The sequence below is a fragment of the Oryzias latipes genome, chromosome 1 (genome assembly GCF_002234675.1).
Source record: "Oryzias latipes chromosome 1, ASM223467v1".
Taxonomy (NCBI): Eukaryota; Metazoa; Chordata; class Actinopteri; order Beloniformes; family Adrianichthyidae; genus Oryzias; species Oryzias latipes.
The window spans coordinates 3,933,248-3,949,495 of NC_019859.2; the positions used below are offsets into that span (position 1 = coordinate 3,933,248).

General features: G+C 42.7%; 1 protein-coding gene across 1 annotated transcript; it reads left to right on the forward strand.

Moving 5' to 3' along the window:
- Nucleotides 1-5,680: 5,680 nt before the first annotated feature.
- Nucleotides 5,681-14,810, forward strand: LOC101171801 (integral membrane protein GPR137B). Its single transcript, XM_004065611.4, has 7 exons — nucleotides 5,681-6,272; nucleotides 10,933-10,982; nucleotides 11,100-11,322; nucleotides 11,408-11,557; nucleotides 12,119-12,247; nucleotides 12,421-12,542; nucleotides 14,053-14,810. Exons 1-7 carry the CDS (start codon nucleotides 5,871-5,873, stop codon nucleotides 14,165-14,167), a joined length of 1,191 nt encoding a protein of 396 aa, XP_004065659.1. The 5' UTR covers nucleotides 5,681-5,870; the 3' UTR covers nucleotides 14,168-14,810.
- Nucleotides 14,811-16,248: the final 1,438 nt, after the last annotated feature.

Here is a 16,248-nt window from a genome sequence, read left to right on the forward strand (position 1 = left end):
AAGTCGAGACATTGAAGGCATTCAAACCAAAAATTTAGAACACAAAATAAGTCTTTATGCAGATGATGTTTTACTATTTACTCCTAATTCACAATCTTCCATCTGCCAAATCATCTCCCTAATTAATAGATTTTCCTCAGTTTCAGAATACTCCATAAACTGGTCTAAAAGCACAATTTTACCAATTAATTGCAATTATCTAAATCCGTCATCTATTAAAATACAAACAGGCAACATAAAGTACTTAGGTATAAATATCTCCTCTAGGCTTTCTGATCTACTCAAGCTAAACCACACCCAACTACTTAAAACAACCGAGGCTGATCTCACTAGATGGAAAACTCTACCCATTTCTCTAATCGGGAGAGTTGCAGCCATAAAAATGATGATTCTCCCAAAAATTAACTACCTATTTTCAATGATTCCTTCCAAACCTCCAACTACTTGGTTCAAATCATTAGACTCATTCATTTCCCAATACCTCTGGGAAGGTAAACCCCCACGGATTAGTTTAAAAACTATTAAAAAACCTAAAGATAGAGGAGGACTAGGCCTTCCAGACTTCCAGGACTACTACTCCGCGAACAGATTGTGTTATGTACAGAAATGGCTGAATCCTGGTGTGCTGGATGAATCCTGGCTAGACATTGAACAAAATCTCTGTGATAACCTAGATATTTCTAATTTACCTTTCTTCAGTTCTAAAATTAAACAACACAAATGCTTCAGAAGTTTAAACATCAGCTCATCCTTAACAGCCTGGTGGGATTTTCTTAAAAAAAACAACCTCACATTATTTCCATGTAAACTTACCCCCATTTGGAATAACCCTAACATTTTGATTAACAAAAACATGATTCATTTTGCTTCATGGAAGAACAAAGGAATCGAGCAGTTCCAGCATATAATTCAGAATAGAAAATTTATGTCCCTCTCAACGTTATCCTCAACCTATGGAATTAATATAAACAAATTTCTAGAATATCAGCAGCTTAAATCAGCTATAAGCACTAAATACTGCCTGACCCAAATAGACCTAGACCCTCCCCTTACAGTAACACATTTCATGGACCTTAAAAATCCCAAACTCACCTCCAAAATTTATAAGATGTTATCAGACATAGATGAAACCATTTACTTACCCATGACAAAATGGGAGTCTGAGCTATCATTGAATTCTAGTGATCAATTTTGGCTACAGATCTGTTTGAATGCCTTTAATATGACCAAAAGCCCTAATCTGCAACTTATTCAATACAAGATTCTCCACAGAACTCACTACACCGGACAGAGGTTATTTAAAATGGGTCTCAATCAGTCTGCTACGTGCACACAGTGCATAGGTAACAACATAGACGACTATTTGCATGCCCTGTGGGTCTGTCCACCTGTCCAATCATTCTGGCGTAAGGTTTGTGAGGATTTATCAATCTGGTTTAATCATAAGATTCCTGCTTGCCCCAAATTCTGCTTATTAGGTGACCTGAATAACATCAACATGGAATCTAACAAGGCTTATATGGTTCTCACCGCTGTATGTATAGCAAAGAAAACTATCCTCCTAAACTGGAAATCTAAAAATAATCTTAGCATCAACCACTACAGAAACCTCATGTCAGAGCATATTAGTTCAGAGATAATGTCCTCCACAAAAAACCTGTCGGCTTCAGACTCTCCCTGGCTCCAGCTGGTTAGTCACATCACCTAGTGGGGGTGGGATGGTGATAGGTTGAGCCGGGTCCTGGCTGGTTGGGTGGGCCGGGGTGGGTTTGGGGGGGTGGGCTCTGCCGGGCCTGTCGTTCTCCCGGTTCGGGGCTCTGGTTGCCTGGGTGGGGTGGTGGTGGGGGCGCACACTCTGCCGGCAACTTGGCAGGGGTTCCTGGGCGGGTGCCTGCTGGGCGCAGGGTAGGCAGTGCGGCTGACCGGGAACGGCGGCCGGGTGCCGTGCTGGGTGGCTGGTCGCCGTGGCGGGGGCTGGGGGGGGGGCTTGGGGCTCTGGGGCCTGGGGTCGTCTGCCCGTGGCCGGTGTTTCGCCCGTGGCCGGTAGTTGGCGCGTGGCCTGACCCCCCGGGGGTCGGCGCCGCAGTCACAGCAGGGGTTAATGGGTTCACTTGGGTGGGTTTATTTCATTATTATTATTATTATTATTATTATTATTATTATTATTATATTAATTTTATTATTATTATTATTATTATTATTATTATTATTATTATTATTATTATTATTATTATTATTATTATTATTATTATTATTAGTATTAGTATTATTATTATTATTATTATTATTATTACTTATTTATTTTTGGGGGGGGGGCCTGGGGGGGCGGTGTGCTAGTCCTTAGGGGGGCCAGGGTATGAATGGTGGGGCTGGACCCCCTGCCCCCCCGTTCTGGCACCGGGACCCTTCCTTGCTGGCTGTCTCTCGGCGCCGCGAGGCTCTGGCCTCCGACTGCGGCTGGCTTGGCGTTTCTGGCTGCCCGGCCGCTCTGGGAGGGGGGGCGCCTACCGCGGCCGGCTGGGGGGCCGGTCGCTCGGGGGAGCCTTCTCCCCCGGTTGTGCCCATCCGCCCGCTCCTCCCCGCTCTCACCCAAACAAATATTGCACACAGGCACATAGGGCCCCGGGATCTGGATGGGAGGGGTATGCTGGCGGGGCTCACTGGGGATGCCCCTCTCTGGGTTCTCGTTGGCACCCGCCCTCCTCCCCGCTTTTTACTTGCATATTAGACACTCTGATTCATCTAGGGCCTTGTGGAGAGGGTCTGGTGGAGGGGGGCACGGTGAAACATCCGTGCTCACCTTTCGCTGGCCCCCCCACAATTTTAACTTCCTCTGTAGACACACACACTGCATGCTAGCAGCACACACACAGCAAATACACACCACTCACAGAGGGACTCCGGAGTGGGGGGCTTTGCGGCTTGGCAGCGGTGGATCCCCCCACACTGGTGACCTCCTATTTTACCTGCAGCACACACACAGCACTCCCACACCTCCATACATGGGTGGGGTCGGGGGGGGGCGGCCGGTCTTCACCCGCCTGGTCCTCTCAGGGCGGCCGGGCTTATGGGTGTCCTGTCGGCTGCGGGAGGGGTCGGGCATGCGGCGCTGGGGGTCGGCCGGCTGGGGGGGGGGTTGCTGCTTGGCGGCGGGGGTAGGGAGGGTAACCAGATGATTGTGAGTATGTGTGTGTGAGTGCATGGGTAGGACCGACCTGGGGGCTGGCTCGCTGGGACCCTCTGGGGCTTTCCCTCCCCATCACAGAGAGGGGAGGGCACTGAGAGGGTTGGGGAGGGGGGGTCAGATATTATGGCGGGGGGGGGGGTAGTGCGTAGGGTTTTAGGGGGGTGGCTGTGGCTGTGGGTGCGTGGCGATCCCTGGGTTGCTAAGGTCGCGGGCCTGGGCTGGCTTGCGGGGACGGGGCGCCGGTCGGGTGGTGGCCGGCTCTTGGGTTCCGGGGGCCCTGGCTTCGTCCCTGGCCTTTGTCTCGGTGTCCGGCGCCCGGTGGCCCCCATGGCTGCCGCCTGGTACGGCTAAGCGCTCCTGTCTTGTGGCCTGGGGGCCGGACACTGGGTTCGCTTGTGCCTCTGGGCATTGGGGGGGCCCCTGTAGGGGGGCCCTCTCTGTGCCTGGCTGGTGGGGTGGGCGGTCCCCTCCTCCTCCCCTCCCGGGCTGCCTGGGTCCGGATGCTGGGGGGGCTTCTGGCCTGGGGGGCTCTCCTCCCCTCTCCTGGTCTGGCTGGTCTGGCTGGGTAGGATCTGGCTCCCTTTATGAACACACGGTTCACGTCGGCAGCATGCATGTATCTCCACCCCCACGTGCACACTCCACACTGCTCCCTGTCTGCTTCATCCCTCCTCCTTACCTACAGTGTATTGATGGACAGTTTTTTTTTCTCGCTCATCTTAGTGTCAGATTTTCACCTTTGATGTAACATTCGTCTTTCCAGCAGATCTGGTATAATGGTTACAGCTTAAATTAATAACTTAGTCAAATCAGTGCTTGTATCCCCCACCTTTTCACCTTTCTTCCTTTTACTCTCTTCCACCCTCCCCTCACATTCTTCCCCTCTCCCTCCCCACACACACTAAATGTAACAAATAAATAAAAAATAATACGACAAAAAGGGGTTTATACAAATCTACACTCTAGTTTCTTGAAGCTATATAACCTCTTTTTGTAAGAGTAAAACCTGTCCAACACAAAAAGCCTTCAGCTCTAATCTGTTTGCTCAGCTGTTGGACAGAACAAGTTAAAAAGAAAAAAAGAAGAAGAAAAAAAAAAAAAAAAAAAAAAAAAAAAAAAAAAAAAAAAGGAAATACATGAATAAAATTGATTCTGATCCAGACTGGTTGGTGGCAGTAATGCAAAGAAGGTGGAGGGGAAGAAAAAGAAGAAGGAAAAAGGGGTTTCTGTTGCTGTGGTGCTCGTTCTCATTGGGCATGCTGGGGTCCCGCTCTGTGGTCTACAAACCATGGAGTGGGCCCTAGGCTGCTCTGTGTGGGGCGGGCCCTGTGGTAATGACCCACAGGATCCCCGTGATATCGTTTCCTCACAGCAGTACCAAGCCAGACTTTTCTTTAGGCTGCAGTTCTTCGTTTTTGTTCAGGGTACTACTGGGGGAACTGGGTGGGTGGAGGGAGGAATCTGGTGGGGGAGGAGTCCCATCTGTGTGTGATTGTCCTGTGTTTTCTGTTTTAAATCATTTTTATATTTTATCTGCTTTCATGTTAAGCTTTTTGTGTTTTTCACTAAATGAAAGGCGCTATGCAAATCAATAAAGTTTGAATAAAACAAAACACCTGATTGCTAAACTAAACAGACTAAGCAAAACTAGGCATCTCACAGGTAATAAAAATAAGTGAACCGATTGATATTTGTGGGATTCCTTTCAGTATTTCAAACGGACGTCATCTCAACGCAGAGGCTATAAATGGAGCTGTGGGCGGGCCTCTCATTGTTGGGGTGCTGGGATGAGCGAAGCCTCAAAGCCGCTAGTCTCTTATGTAACAGAAGAGGAGGAGATCTATATTAAGGTGGCCCTGGCAGCAAGGCGGATGACGCTCGCTCCCGTCAAACAGAGACTGAATATAGAGCTGAATGAATCATTCCATCCATTGTAAATTTTCCTGAGTGAAGGCACAACAGTGCTTCACATGTACATTTAAAAATAACTACAAAAAAGGTGATGCTGGTGCAGCCTTAAAAAGATGCATGTTTTAGATAATTATGCAGTATGGTGCTTCACAATTCACAGTTATTTAAACAACAAATCAGAAATGAAAAAAAAAAAAAAGTCGATGAAATAACTGTTAAAAGCAATGCGGAACTAAACCCAACATTTGTCCTGTTTTTGATAAAGACAACACATTTTTCCTGAAATCTTGATTTATAAAATAAAAAAAGTCCTTTTTTTTTGCTAACGAGACTTTTTTTTTTTGCCTTTTCAATTATAATCATATTTATTTATGAAATTTAAAAAATGATTAGGGACAGTTGCTGTGTGTGCGGTGCTGTGAATGTGAATGTGTGTAAGACTGGTCCACGTAAGCCCTCCCTTCTTCCAGATCCCTCTGTCCTCTTTCCTCTGCAGCATCCTTCCTCCTGCGCAGCCACTTGCCTGCGTTGGAAGCACTGTCACATGACCAGCAGCCACCAATCGCTGTGCACCGAGCACCGGCAAAAAGAGGGGAGTTGTCTCTCCTCGTCCTCACCCTCCTCTTTTTCTCTGGGAGCCTGACGGTGTGCCTGGAGGAGTTACGGTTTAAGAGAGGGAATCCATCCCATTTCTTTGAACTGCAGAGGGACTCCTGCTCCCCATCTGACCACGTTTCCTTCAGCCTCTCCCCCCGCAAGGAAACAGGAGGAAATGAATAGGGAGGTGATGGAAGGGAACCCTGCACAGGAGCAGCAGCATGCCGGCAACGGCTCTCACCTTCCCCCTCCTCCCACCATGACTCCAGCCATCCCACCGTACGTCAAGCTGGGTCTGACTATTGTCTACACCATCTTCTACTCACTGCTTTTCGCCTTCATTTATGCCCAACTGTGGCTGGTCCTGCGGTACCGACACAAGCGTTTCAGCTACCAGACGGCCTTCCTGTTCCTGTGTCTGCTGTGGGCTGCCCTGAGGGCCCTCCTCTTCTCCTTCTACTTCAGAGACTGTGTGACCGCCAACACATTTGGACCCTTTGCCTTCTGGCTGCTCTACTGCTTCCCAGTTTGCCTCCAGTTCTTTACTCTCAGCCTGATGAACCTCTACTGTGCTCAGGTGAGGAGGGGGCATTGGGTACCACTGGGGGGCGGCTGACTGAGTCCTAAAACAAGTCAAATGGTATTGAATCAGCATAAAACTTGAAATGTATAAGTTGAGATTTGGTGTTAGTTGTTAGTTTTTTCTGGTATGTGCATGAACAACGTGTTTTAATGAAACGAGCTTTTAAAGTTGTAAGGCTTTTAAAGGTCTACTTTTGAAACCTTGTGAGAAAATCCAAAGGCAATGAGTATGAAGAATATAATATTTCATAAAAATAGAATTCAAAACTTAATCTATTTTGTTGATACCTTTTTTGAAAATGAATCATTTTGTATAGAAATTTGGTTTTGCAAAGTTCTGTGACATCACATCTGCAAACTCCGCCCCCTAAAACCCATCTTTGTGAACAGAAGAAAGGAATGAAGGGTTTCCACGCCTACCACCTCACATTAGGTCTCCTTCCATCCTCTGCTTAAAATCAGACATCGGCAGAGTTTGCTGCACAAATGTGCTTTGGCAGGAAATAACTGGTTAAAGGAGTTTCATATGCTAATCTGATTTTTAAAGACACTCTGATTAAAATACTGTTTTTTGGAGTGATTGACGTGTCCTTGTGACATTTTTTCCGATGATGGAGGACATATATTAAGAAAATTAAGGTACAATTTGCATTTCTGAGTATTTCTTTAATCGTTGTAAACCAGGAAAGATTATAAAGAAATGCAATTTAAGGAATATCACATTTGTGACAGAAGATACTCCGCTCCTTTCTGATGCCTCCACTTATGGATGACAGGGATCCATGTACGTTTCGGTTTTCTTCGTTTGAGCTGGCATCTGACTCAAACTGTTCAGCTAGATAGCTGCAATATTGCTTGCTAGTAAGGTAGAGGGAGAGTGTGTGAATCCATATTTCTCAGCAAATTTGCCCAATAATTGCCGCTCTGCAGAAACTATGTCCCAAAAAAGGATTTTTGTTTTGATTTTTTGCCAAAAAATCACAATTTAAAGACCGCGGAAAGTACTTCTACAGTGGATCAAAAAATTATTGGCGTGGGTCCTTAAGACAAAAATTGATTCAATTCAATTCAATTCAATTCAATTTTATTTGTATAGCCCAAAATCACAACAACAGTCGTCTCGATGGGCTTCGAAGTAAAACATGAAATCAAAAGGATCACGAATACAAAGAGTTCAATAGAAAAATACTAAAATAAACTAACAAACTGACTAAGCTAAAACTGGGGGAAAAACTCCCAAAAAAAACGGATTCCGGAAAAAACGAAGAAACCTCAGGGGTGTCCACATGAAGGAGGGATCCTCCCCCAGGACGGACAGGCGATTTACCAGAAATCTTAGAGAAGAATTAACTTATCTAAATCTACAGCTACATATATAAAAGTCCAGCAGACGAGCTTCATCCAGCTGTGGTTATCGGGACAGTCAAAGGTGCGAGTCGAGCCGGAGACAGGAACCACAGCCAGGTGTAGGAGCAGGAGCAGAGACGAGGTACTCGGTCAGGTACAGAGCAGAGACGAGCCAGAGATGAGCCAGAGGCAGGATCCACAGCCAGGTGTAGGAGCAGGAGCAAAGGCGAGGTAAACGGTCAGGAACTGGAGCACGGATGAGCCAACTGGAGTCTGGAAGCACTCCCACTCCCCAGGAGGGGAGAGGAAAAGAGGGACAATACATGAATCGCACTGCACCAAACGGAGGCATGGAGAACTAAATGATAAATTATGATCAAGAATAGAGGAGAGAAAGGGTAGAAGTAAAAACAGGAAAGAGGACAGAACCCCAGTGCACCATAGTTACCCCAGCTTCAACTTCTAGCAGCCTTTTAAAAGAAATAGTTATTATTAAGTTTAGTTTAAACAAATTAACATTAAGTTAAATAATCTCTGAATACTAACTAGTCTGACAATAAGCCTGTCCAAAGAGGAATGTTTTCAGTCTAGCTTTGAATGTAGAAACTGAGTCGGCCTCTCTTACATGAGCTGGGAGTTTATTCCATAAGACAATTGATCATCTCTTTTCCCACTTTGCAGTGTGAATTCTCTGTTTTGCTTCCAGAAGTATCAGAGCCGTGAAAAAAGCAGCACAACGTTTTAGGATTTGGCTTGTAAAGAGTTGTTGAAGGAGATTTTAATATAAAAAAAAAAAGATCAACTGCAGTTTTTATGTGTCTGTTTCCATTTTCTTTTGTTCCAACTGATTCCACATTTTCTGAAATTTCCTTTTCACACAGTTTGTGCTCTGGATCTAGCTTTAACGTTGCGTCCCTTTATGTGTTCTTCTATGCAAGTTGTACCCCATAATAACTATAATTTTAAAATGTCACAACATCCAGCATAAATACAGCATTAGAAACACTTCCATTGTTTCTTGTTACTCGAATGGACATCTCAGATCCACCAGAGACCAATAGTTTGTTGATTTTGACCTCAGATGAGTGGCGGGATTCAAGTTGACCATTGAAATTCAATCCTCTGCACTTGCTGGGATTCATCTCATTGGAAGCACTTGATGCACGAGCAAACCGCTGCAGATTGAACACAATTCTACCCATCTTTACAAAAATCAACAACACAAATGAATCTTTAATAGGAAGTGCTGCAGTCACTTTATCTGTCTTGTGATCCCATGTGATCAATCGATCCCACGTGGGGGTGACGACTGACGCGGTGACAGGGAGGGGATGTGAATGGATAAAAGCGGGAGTGAAAAGGAGAACAGAGAGATCTTCTTCACCATATCTGATCTTTGTGTGAAAGTGGCTCAGTTTAATCTGCTAACCTGGTTACAAAACCAAGTCTTAGATTTAAGAGATATATATTAGAAGCTTTTTAGAATTTATTACCGTTCTGCTTCGAAAAGTTTGTCTTTGCAACATCGTATGTGTTTATATCTGTGGTTTCCAACCAATTTTGCTGTTACTCTTATTACTGATTGATTGTTGGAGACGTATCTGTTTCCTTTGTATCTCCAGTACAGTAACCTGATTTAGTGGTGTTTGAGACAACTACAAGACAATCCAATTTGAAATGGACTATTTTGATAAAAACAAAGAACACATTAGGGCTGTCACTAACCACAATTTCAGTAGTCGATTAGTCAACAATAATTTTTTCCATTAGGAAACGGTTATTGTTTATGTACAGTCATGGGCATTTTTTTCTTTACAAAATGTGATCATGCTGGTACTCAGTCCATGGAGGTTCACGTCATGTATGGTACTACTAATGCTCGCCGTATGGTGCATTTACAGAAATGGAGATTTTACATGTATAGTTCATGGATTTCAAGTTCACCTTATAAAAGATAAAAAGTCAAAGGTCCCAGGTAAGCTACATGCTAGCTCACAAAAACCCCTAATTGGCTCACAACCTATAGGGTTCCAGATCCCTGACCAAATCGTTGTCTAAACTTCCCATAGAAATTTTAAACAAAAAACATTTTTATGAACATGGGTTTTACTGTATTGCAATTAGTGAACAGTCAAATAATCAACAATATTTTTCCCTCCATTCAGTTACAAAAGTGACTTAGGTGGTAGCTTACCCCAAACATGTCTTTAAATCCATCCTTTTCAACCCCTGACAGAATTCTCATTCCTTTTAGAAACATGTTAAGGATGCTCTGTGGGTGTTGCAGCCATGTCTGGTGTGCACTGGCTCCTCTCCAGTCTACAGTCAATGGAACGACTACGCAAGTTTTTATGTCCGGTCTCGAGCTCTACGTACAAATCGGACGTTCATTGATCGCACGCAGACAGTTCAACCAGTTGAACCTTTTTCATACTGAATCGCAGCAACGCAGCACTGTGACCAATCGGGGACTTGGAATTGGTTGTGACGTGTGGGTGGCGTTCGCTTCAAAACACAAAGTACCAACTGTTGTTGAAAAGATAATAATGAAAGAGATATTAATAATTGGGGTTTGTGTCCAGTTGGATTCATATGAATCAATGATGGACATTTATAAGAACGAAGCTGTGAAAGCAAAATGTGTGGCACAAGATTTGTAGGGTCTGCACCGCTTTGACTTTGCCCACCCAGCCTCTTCTTATTGTAGGTGGCGGATGAGCACTAATAAACAGTAAACATAGCACAAGAAGAATCTTCTCCCTGTCGCTACCTGCGTGTCTGGCGTTTTTTCCAATGTGAGAAACAATTGGCTGGATGTGCGTTTTTTAAACCAAAATCACAAAACAAACAAAAAACAGAAAGGACTCGTCGACAATACCATAATAGCTTTGACGATTTTTAAAAGTCGATTAGTCGACAACGTTGACTAATCGTTGACAGCCCTATAACAGCTACTCTTGAAAAACAGGAGGAAATCCTCCAAATCCTCATAGATCAAGAATTAGACTAAGATAAATTGAAATAGGATAAGTTAAAATAAATATTAAACGCACGCTTATAATGTGTACAATATATGACACAATTGGAGAATTGCCCAACACTATTAGCAAAAACATGGCCGTGGCCCAAACAGCAGCATGGAAATAAAAAAGGAAAAGGAAGTAAACAGTCTGTTCAAACACTTTACAGTCCAGTGAAACTTTCATTCATTCATGTTAAAAGAAAGACTTAAACACAAACATCATGAGCCGTTTGAAGGTACATTTGGATTAAAAAAGAAATCTTTTTGTTTTTTCCTTTTATTACAGGTTTACTTTAAGGCAAAGTCCAAGTACACACCTGCCCTGCTGAAGTACAGGTAACTTCAGCTCACTTATTCTACTGCAAAGATATTAAAAAATTAATCTAACTTTTGGTGTTTTTGACCTAAAAATTGTGAGTTCAGACCAAATTGCAAACCAGCTCTCTCCCACAGACTGCCTCTGTACCTGGTTTTCCTGGGTGTCAGTCTCATCTTCTTGGCGGTTAATCTGGCGTGCGCCCTGCTGGTCAAGATGACGGCTGCTGACGTCAAAACCATCGTCCTGGTGAGAGTGACCATCAATGACAGCCTGTTTGTCCTCTGCGCCGTCTCGCTGTCCGTCTGCCTCTACAAGGTCGTCAAGATGTCTTTGGCCAGCGTCTACCTGGAAACAAAGGTACAGGTGACCAACGTCCGACCAGTTAAAATCCAGTAGGATTGCATTGAATGAATTAAGTTTAAATAAAGACCTCTGTATGCAGGGCACATCAGTCTGTCAGGTGACTCTGATTGGGATCATGGTAGTTCTGCTGTACGCATCCCGAGCTTGTTATAACCTGGTGGTGCTCGCCCTCACAAACATCGAGAACATCAACTCCTTTGACTACGACTGGTACAACGTCTCAGACCAGGTGAGGATGGTTTCAGGCTGCTGCCCATAAACTGATAGGTGGTTTTAGTTTGACTTGAGTTGGTTAGAAATGAAACAAAATAAATGACAAATACTCGTACATTTGAGTTGAGCAGCATCTGTCACGTCTGGTGTTCTTGCACTTCAAATTCTTACTTGATCTTCAGTACTGTTTTTATTTTTAAGTCATTCAAAATCCCACTCTGATCATCAATTGATCTATTTTCCAATTGTTCCTAGTGGTCTTTTAATGATGATTATGCCGGTTTTAGCCTAAATTCAAAAAATAAAGCTAAAAAATTAAAAAAATTAAAGCTGCACGACAAAAACAGAAAACAAAATGAAGTGTCTTTGTCTGTGTTTAAAAAGAGGATCCATTCATGGTTTCTACACAGCATTTTGGAGTTTCTATGTTTTACCAAATTGCCCTAGAAATGTATTAAATCTTCTGCATAAGTTCTACACGACTTATGTAATTATAGAAAGATAAAGAGAACTACATTTAAAGAGACAACATACAGCAAAAACTGAACTTTGTGTTTTGATTTGTGTATCTATGCAGGCAGATTTGCGGTCATCGCTGGGAGACGCCGGCTACATCGTGTTCGGGGTGATTCTGTTCGTCTGGGAGCTGCTGCCCACCTCGCTGGTCGTCTTCTTCTTCAGGGTCAGACGGCCGCCTCAAGACCGGGTCAGTCGCCAGCAGCCATGAAAACAAATTCTGTTGTAAGAAATAGTTTCCCAGGTCTCATTCAGCCCTGATCATTCACATCTAGCTGCTAAAAAAAGGCTCATTTTTGATTTTACTTATGGTGAAAGTAAAATCCTCTCACTGCACATTTGAACCTTTATCTTCATCCACAGAGTACCACGGGAATACCCAACCACGTTCTCTCCTCTAGAGGATACTTCTTCGATAACCCTCGTCGCTATGACAGCGATGATGACCTGGCGTGGAGCATTCCTCCTCAGAATGCATCAGCAAGGTACCATCCTCCACCACGTCCTCACCTGTGTTTTAACTTTTTCCTTACATTTTGTCCACACGCAAAGATTTCCCACTTAATAAAACTAAAATTATACATCCTTCTTATAAAATGTTTGTTTTACAAAAGAAACTTTAGTTTTCATATGTTTTGCATGTCTTTTTTGTTTCCTTGAGCACATCTTTATTGTAATTTCAAAACTATAACATCTATAACATCTTATTAAAACATTATCCCTAGTCTGGAATTTAAAGAATAAAAAAGTGTCTTACATATGGATGCATCTTACCAGCTCACATTAATGTTAAGAATAAACAAAAGTAGATAGCTAGGTGAAAATTAAATAAATAAATAGGAAGTGTAATCTCTCAGAAATGCTTGGGTTGATACTAAACATGAAATGTGTTTTGAAAAAGATTAGACAAGGATTTCATGGAATTTTAAAAAATATTATTGGGACACATGGCTGCACGGTGGCGCAGTGGTTAGCGCTCTTGCCTCACAGCAAGAAGGCCTCCGGTTCAAGTCCCGGCTGGGGGATGTGAAAAACAGAACATCAACGGGGGACCTTTCTGTGTGGCGTTTGCATGTTCTCCCCGTGTATGCGTGGGTTCTCTCCGGGGTCTCTGGCTTCCTCCCACTGTCCAAAAACATGCTTCATAGGTTAATTGGCAACTCTAAATTGTCCCTAGGTGTGAGTGTGAGAGTGAATGGCTGTGTGTTTGTGGACATTCTACCCTGCGACAGACTGGTGATCTGTTCAGGTTGTCCCCTGCCTTCGCCCACAAGTGGCCAGGATAGGCTCCAGCAGCCCCGTGACCGGTTAAGAAAATGAATAAATTATTGGGACACTTTCTTTTTTTTTTTATCTAATATTTTACAGTTTGGTGTTTTCCTTCCTCAAAACCATCAAGGAAGCAAAGAGGCCTGATAGATTAGATAGAAGCAAAAACATTCAATCTAATTGAGCTTCAAGGAGGGACTGAGGAAAGGAAGGTTTATCATTAATAAATAGGTATTACTGTCTTCCTAGCATTGCTAAGAAGATGTAAAAAATATTTTATTTTTAATGTTTAAAGCTTTTTACCAACCGATTCAAAAGTCAACTTTTGATTCCATACATTAACAACACAGACGATGTATTTCCACAATATGTTAAATGTAACAGATTTTCATTGATGTTCTACACAAGAAAGAAATCAAACCAACGTTTACATAAACTTGGCATGTCCAAAGTCCGGCCTGTAGGCCAAATGCTGCCCCTCAGTTCCTCTCAGACTCAAAATGTCCCCGGCCCACATGGCTCCTGTCATAAAACCAATATTGTGCGGAGTTTACAGGGAGCATTTAATTGTGAATAATGTAACTTATTCATATAAACCTACATTTAACATTGACTAAATTTATTCTTCAGACAGACTTTTTTGTGTCTCATTGCAGTTAAAGTTTCATTTGCACTTGCTGATGGGTCTGTGCAGTGCTTTGACTTTCCTCCTGCGCCTTTTCACAGCCTCTCCTCTGACTGCTACGACTGGGGCAGCCGCCACAGCAGCTTCACGGCGCACAGTCACAGCGACGAGCAGCGCCTCACCACGTCCACCGGAGAGCTGCACCGGTATCCGTGACCCCCCAGCCAAAACCCGTGCCCCCACTTTCCCCTGTACAACATCACTCTGCACTTTGACACCCATCACAGAACATGTTTGTTGCAGTTCTGATGTGAACTTTTGTCCCACTCTTTAAGTTTAATTATCAAACGAAATCAACAGTTTTGACCTTTTCAACAAGTTTTAATAATTACTGTTTTGTAAGACAACAGGTCACTAAAACTGAACTACCAGACAAACTAAAATAATGCGCTAAACTTCTAAGAGTGTACAGACTTGTAATTCTAAGTAGTATGTTGTTGAGTAATGATGAATGTTTTTTTTTTTTAGTGTTTTAATGAACACCCCTCAGGTCGTCAAAAAACATCCATCACAGTTTTCTATTTAATTATCTTCAAAAAATTTTTTTTTTTTAATCCTTAACTACAACCTTTGATAAACAACAATTGTTCTGGATTATTTAAAAAGCAAAAGTGTCAAAATCAAAAGCAACAAGCACTTATATTAATGTCAAATTAATTGCGTTATCATGACTCCTCAGTCGTGCTTCAGTTCATTGGGGTAAGCAGGCAGGGTTTAATGTCCACACAGCTCTATTTACTCTGCTCAGCAGTCTGTTTGAATTAGTTTGCTCAGGTTGGGAATGCAAAAAAAAAAAAAAGTCACAACTTTAATTTGGTTTCTTTTCAAGATTCAGAAAATTATCTCCACTCTGCCTCTTGTGTCTGCTTCATTGTCTGCAGTATTTGAGAACTAGACTGATTGACTCCTCCCCCTTGGCGCTCCAAACAGGAAGTAACTGCTGGCTCCAAGAAGCCAAAATCCCATGAACTTCTAAAGAGAAACAAACAGCTGTCACTCAGCCATTCTATTTGTCAGAATAACCACTCTTGCACTGATACTTTTTCTTAAATGTTCTTGATAATCTTTTTTATATTCCATATTTTTTTCTGCAGTTCAAGTTATTTAAGTCATAAACTGGCCAATCAGGTGCCTCAATACAAATAGGTGGTGCCTTCTGGCCCCCACTTCAAAGCCTTTGACAGATTTCATATAGGGGTAGGGTTGAGGACTTCCAACAAGCTTGTTCCTGATTGGCGAGAGGGGTCGCCATAGAAACGTTGACTCAGACTGACTCGGACCAGTCGCTGCTAACTGACCATGTCTGGCTCCAAGATGGCGGCATCCGTATCGCAAAAAGAAATTGCAACTGAATTGACTTCATTTGGTTGAAGCTGGATGTAAATCCTTCTCTATGGGTGATGTCACACACGCTCAGTCCAGTTCTCATATACACTCAATGGTAAAACCTATTTTTTTGAGTTGTATTTCTTTATTCTTCAGACTTACAATGGAGGCTTTGTTTTGTTTTGTTTTTTTACATGAACTGGAAACTTTCTGAATCCATATTTAACCCTCCACGCCTGAATTTATCTTTTAATGACATAAAATTGCTCAGTGCCAACAATCCCGGCCACAACTCAGAGGTGCATTTCTAAAAAACTACTGCCCCTCTGCAGAAACTATGTCCTAGAAAACAACACCAGTTTCTTTTTTGTTTGTTTGTTTTGACTAAAAACAACCTAATCATCAGTTAAAGGCCAATAGGAGTGTTTCTCCTCCAACACTCTTTTCACTGGCTAACTTTGAACCACATTAATAATTTGATAAATTACCATTCTGTTGTAGTTTTAACTGGCTAGTACGGTTCATCCAAAGTAAATTATTCCTAAACCTTTGCTTTTTTTTCTTTCTTCAATGGATCCTGACAAACTGCCACCCTGCAGGAAACCCCCAGGGCCATTAATGGGCCTTTAACTTTAATAAAATCATGCTGTGTAAATGAGTCAGGTCTTGCTGCTCACCTGAGGTTGTTGTTGTTGTTTTCACCTGCTTTAAAGGTCATATAAAGACACAAGAAGGAACTCAAAAAGGTGAATAATTAAGAAAGAAAAGATATTTTCAAAAAAGCTTTTAAAAAAATAAAAATTTAAGGCATCTGTGTTTAAAAATGACAAAAGATTTTCACCAAAAAAAATTGTTAGTTTAAAATGCAATTTAGTATTCCACATCATCTCTGGTTCAACTCATTTAGTAGA

Bases quoted from the DNA above. Each gene is read 5' to 3' on its own strand.
- LOC101171801 (XM_004065611.4), top strand. From the start codon at position 5,871: ATGAATAGGGAGGTGATGGAAGGGAACCCTGCACAGGAGCAGCAGCAT. The intron at 10,983-11,099 runs GTAACTTCAGCT...TCTCTCCCACAG, and splicing joins CCTGCCCTGCTGAAGTACAG to ACTGCCTCTGTACCTGGTTT. The intron at 12,248-12,420 runs GTCAGTCGCCAG...CTTCATCCACAG, and splicing joins GACGGCCGCCTCAAGACCGG to AGTACCACGGGAATACCCAA.